The 11251-nt window shown below is 43.9% G+C and overlaps 1 protein-coding gene and 1 pseudogene across 1 annotated transcript in view; both read right to left on the bottom strand.

Annotated features, from left to right (window-relative positions):
- The window catches only part of ZNF397 (zinc finger protein 397), a 6091-nt gene extending 2447 nt beyond the window's left edge, over nt 1-3644 (bottom strand). The window contains exons 1-2 of the mRNA XM_006150531.3: nt 3209-3644; nt 2821-2962 (exon numbers count right to left, since the gene is read on the bottom strand). Of these exons, the coding sequence (XP_006150593.1) occupies nt 2821-2962; nt 3209-3613 (547 nt within the window). The 5' untranslated portion in view covers nt 3614-3644. The remainder of the gene's footprint in view (nt 1-2820; nt 2963-3208) is intronic.
- Nucleotides 3645-7816: 4172 nt separating this feature from the next.
- The window catches only part of LOC102478872 (zinc finger and SCAN domain-containing protein 12-like), an 11064-nt pseudogene continuing 7629 nt past the window's right edge, over nt 7817-11251 (bottom strand).

Here is an 11251-nt window from a genome sequence, read left to right on the forward strand (position 1 = left end):
AAGAGAAATTAAAAAAAAAGGCAAGCCACCACATTCATGACTTAAACTATAGCTGGCCTTGTGGGAGTCCAGTATCCCGACCACCATACCACCTGCTGGCCCCAAGATTTCATTTTTTTAAAGAAGTTTTTGCCTTAGGGGACATGTGCTTGCTAGAGAGAGAGGGTGACAGAGATAGTGAGAGGGAACGTGAGAAATCACCTCCAGGGGTAGGGGGATGGCCACGCCACAATCCCTTCTCCATTTTCCTCCTGGGATCTTGGGCACGCATGCAAACGTGCCTGATGTGATTTTCAAGCCACCAGGTCTGGAACTTGAACTGCAGTCAGTCACACTGTAGCCCAGCCACATAACTGCTATGCATCTGCAGGTCCCCCAAGATTTATTATTTAAGTTTACTGATTTATTCCAGCCCTAGATCATGGACACACACACGACACACACCTAATGGACTCAGGGAGGTCTCCAGATTTGAACTGGGACCCTTCCTTTATGGGATTACTTCACAGAACACGGTGTTTTATCACTGTGCCACTATATGGCCCCTTCTTTGAGATTTCACCTAATATTTCTTTCCTGATGTTTTCTTTTTTTAAGAGATTTTTTGCTATAGGGCACGTGTAATCAGCTGGAGTGACAGAGACAAGAGACAGAAAGTGAGAAATCATCCCCTGGGGGGATAGCCACGCCACAATCCCTTCACCTTCATTCTCCTCTCGGGATCTTGGACATGCACACACATGCACCCAGTGAGAGTTTGAAGCCTTTGAACCATGATCGACTATGTGGGAGTCCAGCGATGTAACCGTTATGCCATCTGCTGGTCTTATCTTTCCTGTTATTTTTAACCCTTTTCTTGATTAATTCCTATTCCTGTTCCTGCATATTTAAATCTCTTTGTTCTTTTCAAATCAAGCTCCTTGCTTACACATTTCCTTCTCATATCTTGCCTCACACTCTCCTCCCTCCCATTCACAGTAGTTTCTTGAAAAGGTTGTCTGTACTCATCTCCATCTGGTTTCTGCCTTTTCTCTCTCATTTCTACCGATACTACTCTCAACAAGTTCACCAACTTCATAGCTACTTAATCCAGTGGGTACTTTCTGTATCTTACTTAGTTGACCTTTCTGAAACACCAACACTGAGGACTATGCCTTCTTTCTGTTGTGTTGTCAGAAAAGTTATGGTGTATTTTTCTACGCAAAAGTGCATCATGACTTTTCTGACAACTCAGTACATACATTCTCTTCCAGCTATAACAACCTGATTTCTGTGGCTATTTCTTATTAGATTCTAAGAAGAATCTCTTTAGATTTACTGAAATACTAGTGTTCTTCCAGATTCTGTTCTAGTCTCTCACATATCCTCAATCTACTCCCTACCTCCTAGGCTTCAATTACTATTTACATTATAAGCCAGTGTCTTCCCATATCCCTAATTCTCCCTATTAAGCTCCAGGCTCTCGTTTCCAAATGCTCATTGTGCATTTTACTTGTGAATATTTCACAAACACAGAAATGCCCCAAACTAAACACATCACTAGGTATGTTTTTCCTTTGTTTTCTCAGTCACGTGAATAGCACCACCATTAACTAGAAACCCAAGTATTACCCTCAACTCCTGTCCTTCATGCTCTTAACAGTTACCAGACACTGTAATTAATTTAAGTACTGGTGAACAAGAGTCAGGTTTGATCTTCCCAACCCTCACCATAATACATCTTGCTTTATTCACTATGGTCACTTGAACTACAACAGTCTATAATAGGATTATTCCTCAAACCCATTCTCCATTCCCAGCTAGATTCTAAATCATACACCAATCATATCACTCCTTTGCCCCAAACCCTGCAACTGTGCCACATTCTACTTATAAAACTACAAACCAAGGCCATCAGGTGGTGTGGGTGGTTAAGGCACTGGATTTCCACATGGCTGATTATGGTTTGAGTTCTGGAAACAGTGGCTTGAAATTCATGTCAGGCATGTGTGCATGTGTACCCAAAACCCCAAGAGTAGAATGGAGGAAAAGGAATTGCAGTGTGGCCATGGCCCTGGCTGGTTATTTCTTGCTTTTTGTCTGTCTGTCTCTTCAATGAGCACAAGTGCCCTATAGCAAAAATCTCTTTAAAAAAAAAAAAAAAAAAAAAAAGACTGTACAAATGAGCATTACATATAGGTTTTCACAACTTGAGTCCCAGATACCTTTAATTTCTTACTGTCTTTCCTGTATCAATTCACCATTCAAGTCAACTTGAATTAACTGCAATTTCCAGGATAGGCTGAATTCTCTGACTCTTGAGACTTTGTGTCCTTTGTTTGGACCAGCCCTTATCCCAGCAATTTCCCTGGCTTTCTCTTACTCACATTTTAAGGCTTAGCTTAGATGTCTAGGAAGTATTCCTGAAACTTCTAAGATTGGGTTAGGTGCCTTTATGTGTGTTCCCATAGTACCCAGTGCCTACTTTTTCTTCTAAAATTTATGATATTTTATTCCTTTCTGCTTGTTCACCACCCCACTTAGACCTGAAAGCTCCCTTAAGATAGAGACCCAGTACCTATGACAGTATCAGACATATATTAGTACCTACGGTTATGAAGTGATGGATTAAGTGAATGAATGGATAGGGAAACTGACACAAGGAGGTCTGACTGACATTCATGAGAATTGCTAAATACAAAGCTGCTACAGTGAGCAAATCTGGTCTAGAATAATAAAGATGATGCTCAAATGTGGCAAGTTTGTAAAATGCAATTAATTCTATATCCTCAAAATCAGGACTAACTAATAAGAGTTCCCAGATGAGTTTCCATTCCTCACCACTTTTGGGGGAAAGACAGGGTTTCCAAGATTTCAGCTGTGTCTTTAAAGGCTGGAGTAGGATGTTTGTTGACTCTTGGGATGCTCTGAAACATGTCAAATCCTTCCATGGCACTGCTTGTCCCTGTGGACTAGCTGGGACCTGAAATCAGTAAAATATGGTTAACTCTGAAGAAAATCCTTAAGGAAACTACTTAGTAAAAAATCTCAAAGAAGTCAATGAGAATATCTCCAGGAATGAAAAAAGACCATTGGGTATGGTCATAAAGTTACTTTAGGGTTATGGTTCAATAGAAAAATGCAAATTTTCATCCTACTATTATAATGATACCACATGCTGCAGGCTGTAAATTCCTTTTCCCAATACTTCACTTTTCTCTGTTCCCACCTGTTGTCCTGGATCATCAAATTCCCTCTCCAAATCCTCCAAGAGGGTCACAGCTTCCTCACCACTTTTTGGATTATGTTGCTGAACCCAGATCTGCAGCTCCTCAGGCAGAATGCTCAGGAACTGTTCCAGTACCAGCAGTTCTAGGATCTGTTCCTTTGTGTGCAACTCTGGCATTAGCCACTGATAGCAAAGCTCTTGGAGTCGGCCCAGAGCCTCACGGGGCCCAGGTGTTTCCTGGTAGCAAAACTTTCTGAATTGCTGGCGAAATAATTCTTGGCAGGATTGCATACTCCCGCTCTGTTTAAATTTCTGACTCCAGGAAAGGCCCTCTTCTACTTTCACTAGTACTGGTAGTTCTTTAGGATCCTGAGATATCAGGGTTGAAATTGCTCTGGATTCCATGGCCGTTCTGGGCTTTAGAAGCTTAGCAAAAAAAAAAAAAAAAAAAACTCAGTAAAATTGGGTTTTTTGGTTCCCAGGAAAGGCCCTCTTCTACTTTCACTAGTACTGGTAGTTCTTTAGGATCCTGAGATATCAGGGTTGAAATTGCTCTGGATTCCATGGCCGTTCTGGGCTTTAGAAGCTTAGCAAAAAAAAAAAAAAAAAAAAGCTCAGTATAATTGGGTTCTGTGCTTCTGAAAGAGTATAAGTAATATCTTCTTTCCTGGGGGATATAAAAACATTATTAACTTACAGCAGTGAAAAAAACTAAGAATTTGTAATAATAAAGATCAGTCACTTTAGCAATATGCTGAAAGAAAGCAGGTTTGAGACAAACTTTAAAAATAACAATGAAATGACAAACTAAAAATCATTTACTTCATTCAGTGTTTCCTACTATGTAGAATTCCTACTGCTAACATAAGAGGAAATTATTTTAGAAACAAAAGAATATTACCTTAAATACCATAGTAGGAAAACAATTTCCTTTTCAATGCTCTTTCAATCCTGATTACCATCAAGGAGAAAAATCTGTCTTTATATGTATGTGAAACTTAGAGAACTGCTTTTCAAAATATAGATCTCATGGGACCAGCAGATGGCAGTAATGGTTATTGCTGGACTCCCACATGGCCAACAGTTCAAGTCCTGGACTCAGAGGCTTCAAACTCATAAGAGGTGCATGTGCATGCATGCCCAAAATCCCAAGAGGAAAATGGAGGTGAAGAGACTGGCCTGACCATCTCCCCTGGGGAGTGATTTTTTTCCTTTCTGTCTGTCTGGGGAGTGCACATGCCCTATAACAAAAATTTCTCTTAAAAAAATATGCATATATATATTTAATTGTCATACTCAGACTTCCACAGGTAACAATACCTATGCAGAATTTAATAATGCTGATTAACCTGCTATCTACCATCATTAAAGTGGTGATAAAACACTTTTTAAAACTCACATTAAACAGGAGTTGATTTAAATAAAATATTATGGGATATTTGCTATTTGATCACATTTGATATTAACTTAATTTCTTCAACAAATGCTCAGGCACTTACTATGGGCTTTCCTGAGCCGGGCATTAGGTTTTAAAAGGTTTTTGTTTTGAATAAGGGGAGTATACTGAGGACTAACCAAGAAGTATTTGTAAAATGCTTACCATGTGTTCAAAAACACTTTAGATCACAGATACAAAAGAAGCAAAAGGTCAAACTCAGCTTTCAAAAAGCGTAGAATATACTGGGAGTTAAAATTATTTAAAGGTTTAAAGGTAGACATAGTAACAAACAACTGCATTACATTTTATGACAAATCAAATAATCCGATTTTAAGATGGGGCAATACTGACAGGAATGGATGCCCTTGAATTAGTCAGCAGGGCAGAGCAGCAATTGAATCCTAACCCTGGTAACTTTTGAGATTAGTCAGAATACTTAGGCTACAACTCTGTAGTTTATTAACCAGCCCAGCTGCACTGATCAGCCCTTCTATTTTTATATTCCTGGTTAAACCACTGCACGTGCGAAGTCAGGGGAGTGGGGGAGTAACTGCATTCTGCTAGAAAGCAGCGGTTGGTACCCAAGACGCTTGTAGACGCCTCCCCGGCCAAGAGGCCGAGACGAGGCGACCGGCTGGGGGAGGAAGAAAGATTCTCCCCCCCATCCCACCGTTCCGGCCACATTTCCTCCCCGCACTTCCTCCCCGCCCTCCCTCCGCCTAAGGGCCCGCGTCCCTCACCGGGATACCCACGAGCGGCCACCGGCCAACCGCCGACCCGCGCAACGAGTCACAAAGACCGGAAGTGCGGGCCCGTGGCCTTCCGCTCGCGAGCTCAGCGGAGGCTCCGCTCGTCCCGCCCCTAGCTCACAACCCACCAATCAGCGCGTGGGCTCTACTCTTGCACCGCCTTCTCGGGGTGGCAGTGCAGCCTCGAAGTCCTGGTGGGAGCCGGCCGGCCGTTGCAGGGGGTTCTCACTCTCCGCACTGGCCGCCTCCCACCCCAGTCTTCTTTCATCGCCACACACCCATTTTGGTGAAATACCATTCTTGACTCATCTCACTCTCTTTTTCCCAGGAAAGTATTCAGAATTACCTGTAATCCCACTTCTTTTTCAGGATCTCTGACAACAGAAGGGGGAATGGGCTGAACAGAAAACTAATGGCTCTGTGTGGTAGTGGGATTGTCCTTATTTTACTGTAGACATTGTGCAGAGTTAAGCAGTGTGAAGAGGAAGGCCGAAGTCCTCGTAGTTCAAGGAGTGTATAGAGGCCCAGACTCTAGCCTTTAACTGTGGTGTTTCCCCAAATTTCACTGGAACCTAGTTGGCCTTAAGTCTTAGTGTTTAAATTGGCAAAAAATGATGCTTCATATTTTAACTTTAGGATAATCCATTCTCATGTTTATTAGTCATGTATGGGTTAAAATTCAAGTGTTAGTACTTTTAAAAATTTATTTGTGGGGAACCAGCAGTTAGCGTAATGGCTATCTCGCTGGACTCCCACGTAGTTGACCGCGGTTCGCGTCCCGGACCCGGTGGCTTAAAACTCACGCTGGGCGCGTGTGCGTGCGTGCCCAAGATCCCGAGAGGAGAATGGAGGAGAGGGGATTGCGGCGTGACCCTCCCCCCTGGGGGGTGATTTCTCGCTTTCTGTCTCTATGTCTCTCTGTCTGTCTGGCGAGCGCACGCGCCCTATAGCGAAAATCTCTCAAAAAAAATTTATTTGTGAGAATCTGTACTCTTAAGGATATCAACTTTCATTGTTACAAATATTTCCCACTTCCTTGCATATAATTACTTTATAAACATTAGCACATAAGGTAAAGTGATAGAAGGAATATGGTCTCTTGTGAGCTAATGTATATTTGAAAAAAAAAGTTAATTAGCCTTCAGAGCTATTAGTGACTCCCTAAATCATCATTGTGAAATGACTACGGTAATTTTACAAAGCAAGAACACAAATAATAATACCTTATATTTCATTTGTCTATTGCTGCATAATACATCACTCTAAGACCTAGTGACTAAAAATAGCAGATGTTTCATTGCTTATAATTCTTTTTTTTTTTTGAAACTAAGAGAAAGTTTAATTTGTAAAAGATCGTTAAAAGGACTTTGCACCTAGTGCTCACACCTAAGCCAAGACCTACACAATGCTCAATCAGTATTCGTTGAGCGGATCAATAAACTGTATGACGACAGTTAAAGCAGAAACATTCCAAAACACACACTAACTTCACAGATAAACCAAATTCGTTTACCGGGAAGACAACTTCCGGGCACAGCTGGGAGTGAGCTGTGAGAGCAGTGTGTTGAAGCTAGCTGGAGTGGTTAAATAGGGTAAGAAACCTAAAAATCTTAGACACGAGTGCTTCTGGAGTCAGGCAGATGAGAAGCAGATGGGTTCACTGGTATTCAAAGAGAGGTCACCACCCGGCATACTCTGAAGGCTCTTTGTGAGGTCCTCTGTCTTTTTCCTCTAGACTTTCTCACCAGTTTTTCATATCAAAAGGTGATCGCCCTGTGAGATGAACTGTGATAGGTCTTCGTTGGATCTGAAACCTTTGATTCCAAGGTGTCTCTGCATAAGCAAATCTTGTTCCATGGCTTAGCCTAGGATCTAGAGGTGAAGTGATGAAGGTAGTTTGAGAAAACTGTATTTGAAGTTTACCTGTCAGAAAAAACACCCAACATACAAACCCCACAGTAGAGAAAGACGGTGTATGAGGAGCTCTGGGTTGTGGCTCAGACCGCAGGGCTCCTGCAGTTCAGTGTGTGCTCTGTGCTGTTCCAAGCCCTCCGTCAGCCAGGGTGCTCCCCCACCCTTCCAGCCCACAGCTCTGCAGTTCTCATGCTGTCGCCTCTGCACATCTGGCAGGGGTCACTTGTAGGCCGGCAGGGGAAGGGCCTGCCCCAGCACCTGCTCCTTGGTCCACATTTCTGGCCTCAGCAAGTCTGAGAGAGAGAGGTCAGCACTCTCCCTGGGCAGGAACCATTGCAGTCTTCAATGCCTGACCCCTGGTCTCAGGCCTTTCCTCTCCCCGCAGTCACCGTTAGAGACCTTTGCTGTAGGAGGACTGCCACTCTGGGATGAGCAAGCTCAGGAGGAGGGCCCACCAGCCTGGGGTTCACTCGGGTTTTTCAGAAGTATTTTCTTGTAGCTTGTCTTCTTCAGAGTTTCTCCTCAGTGTGGCTCCTCTGGTGCTGTAGGAGGCCGCTCTGACTGAAGGCTTTCCCACACTCTTCGCACTGATAGCATTTTTCTTTGCGGTGGATCTCCTGATGGGAGACGAGGAGGAGTGGTACACAAAGGCTTTCCCACACTCGCTGTACTCGTAGGGCTTCACGCCAGCGTGAACGCCCTGGTGCTGCCTCAGCACAGAGCGCCGACTGAAGCTTCTGTCATACTGTGGACACTGGTAGGGTTTGTCTCGCGTGTGGATCTTGAGATGGTTGAAGAGGCCTGCCTTCTGGCTAAAGGCTTTGCCGCACTCATTACAGTGGTAGTGTTTCTCCCATGTGAAGTCGCTGGTGTTAAGGACTGACCACCAGCCAAAGTCTTTGCTGCACTTGTGGCATTTATATGGCTTCTCTCCGGTGTGTACGATTTTATGTCTGATGAACACAGTTCTCCCACGGAAAGTTTTCCCACACTCTCCGCACTTGTAGGGCCTGTTTCCAGTATGGATCCTCTGATGCCCGATGAGGCGTGAGTGCCGACTGAAAGATTTTCCAGTCGTCACATGCATGAGATTTTTGTCCTGGACAGACTCTCTGATGTACAGTATGGTCAGAACCTTCAATCAGACTTACTCCAGTTTCGTCACATGTAGGTTGTTTATCTTCCCTGAAGTATCCAGAAGGCTGTTCTGTTTTTCTTCAGGTTCATAAGTTTCTCCACACCCAGGAGACTGGGGCATATCATTTTCAAACCTGGTAGATATATTCCCATATGGCTCCATTTCTTCAGAAACTTCCTGCTTTAAATTCCTGTACTCGTTTCCAGTCTCTACATCTGAAACTTGCTCCTGTTGGGCTTCAGGTTCTGATGGTTCCCACCTGAGCCGGACATCTGACTGGAGAGCCATAACGGGTTCTTGTTCTGTTTCTAGAGGTTCCACCTGCTGTTCCTCAGAGAGCACTGGGGCCTGATGCCCCGGCTCGTCCAGTTCCCGCTCCAGCTCCTCCAGCGCAGTCACCGCCTCCTCCCCGCTCTCGGGGCGCCGCTAGCACACCCAGGCGCGCAGCTCCCCGGGCAGGATGCTCAGGAACTGCTCCAGCACCAGCAGCTCCAGGATCTGCTCTTTGCTGTGTGCCTCGGGCCGCAGCCACCGTCTGCAGAGCTGGCGGAGCCCGGGCCAGCGCCTCGCGGGGCCCCGGGGTCTCCCGGTAGCGGACATACCTGGAGTCCTGTCGGAAGAGGCCTGCGCTGAAATCTTCAGTTTCTGGGCCTCTCTGCTGCTGCTCTTACTCCCCTCCATCTTCACTTCCAGCAGTTCGTCCTGGGCCTGGTGCCCCCAGGAGACGCCATCAGAGCTGTCAAAAGCCCCCCCGGGGCTGAGTAAGATCTCCTCTCAAAGCTTCTTCTGGGCAGACCTGGAGTAGGCCGTCAGTATTAGCAGAGCGACACCGTAAACAAAAACGGCAAGCTCTAAGAACGCAAGTAGGGCCCAGCCTCCGGGTTAATTTACTACATGCAAGGAACTACTTTAACCCAAATACTTAAGATTAGACTACTTTAAAAAGACCGAGAAAAATGTGTGATCAAGGTTCATGGAGGACCGGCAGGTGGCGCGGCGGTTAAGGCGCTGGACACGCCACACGGCCCAGGACCGCCCGGTTCAAGACACGCTCCCTGCGGTGAGGCCTAGGCCTCCCGCTCATTGCTTATAATTCTGTGGTGAAAAACTCAGGGCTTACCAGGGGTGGCTAGCCTGTGCGTTATGAGTTGTTGGCTACTGTGCCTTAACTGGGACTAAAAGGTCCAAGATGGCTTCATTCTCGTTGCTGGAGTCTTTGACTAGAATTACTTAATTCCCTTTCATAAGGCTTTTCTCTATGTACAGATGGTCCCTGATTTATTGTATAATGGTTTAAATTTGGTTTTTTAACTCTGTGATAGTGCACACATACAGTAGAAATGGTGCTTTGAGTACCAATACAACCAATTCAGTTTTTCATTTTTAGTACAGTATTCAATAAATTACATAAGCTATTTGATATTTTACTATAAAAAGGGCTTTGTGTTAGATAAAATGCACAGCTGTAGTCTAAAGTCAATGTCCTGAGCATGTTTCAGACAGGGTAGGCTAACCTAGGATGTTTGGTAGGCTAGGTACACTACAATGTCCCCTGCTCCCCAACACTCCCCAACACCCCCTACCTCCCCCAACCCCTGCCCAGGAAGTAAACCCTAATGCAAGTTGAGAAATCTCTATAGACTCTCATCATTCAGGAGTTTAACCTAAACTTTCATACATGGTGGCTGACTTTTAAGTAGCAAAGGAGGAAAAGATGATGCTAATTCTCTTACAGCCCAGCTCTAGAAATAGTATTATATCTCTTCTGTATTCTATTGACAGTAGGATTAGATTCATTAAAAAGGAAAATAGACTCCATCTCTTTTTAAATTTAAATTTATTTATTTACATTCATTTGTTATACATCATTACAGCATACAAAATGAGATTTCCCATCCAGAATACACTGTATATTGGCTCAGTCAAGCACATTGACGTACGTGTTATCATCAATGAATAATTTTACATTTCTTGTTTCCTGTATATTTTGCTTTTTTTGCCATTCTTGATTCCCTATCTCTCACCCTCTGCTGTGTCCCACTCTCCTCCCACACTGTCTCTGGTATCCATGGTTGCTTTCTATGCCTTTTCCCCCCATTTTATGGATTCGCTAATGAACTTAATTAGTCTAAATATTTCCAATAGCAAGCGCAGCTGATACATACATATCCATGAACACAAGTCTGATTTTAGGCATAAACTTCAGTGAGTAGAATGAACATACTATAAAGTAGCATGTAGCTGGGGCTATGTAGCTTACTGCAGTTATTAAATATGTATTTTTTAATTTCAAGAAAAATAGTTTTTGTGTTTTTTTCTTCTGAAATTTTTTTAATTAATTAATTTACATTCATCCCCTAATCACCGTCACAGCATACAAAATGTAGTTTCCCATCCAGAATATACTGCATAGTGGGTTAATCATGTATGATATCAACAATTTTCCATTTCTAGGGAACCAGCAGTTGGTGTAATGGCTATGTTGCTAGACTTCCATGTAGCCGACCGTGGTTCACGTCCTGGACCCAGTGACTTAAAACTCACTCCGGGCGCATGTGCGTGTGTGCCCAAGATCCCGAGAGGAGAATGGAGGAGAAGGGATTGCGGCGTGACCATCCCCCCTGGGGTGTGATTTCTCACTTTCTGTCTCTATGTCTCTCTCTGTCTGGTGAGCGCACACGCCCTATAGTGAAAATCTCTCCAAGAAAAAAAAACAAAAACAAAAACAATTTTCCATTTCTAGTTTCATATATATATATATATTTGTGTATATTTACCCCTATGTCTGACTCTCTGCCCTTTCC

Source organism: Tupaia chinensis, unplaced genomic scaffold (assembly GCF_000334495.1).
Source record: "Tupaia chinensis unplaced genomic scaffold, TupChi_1.0 Scaffold000290_1, whole genome shotgun sequence".
NCBI classification, from domain to species: Eukaryota; Metazoa; Chordata; class Mammalia; order Scandentia; family Tupaiidae; genus Tupaia; species Tupaia belangeri.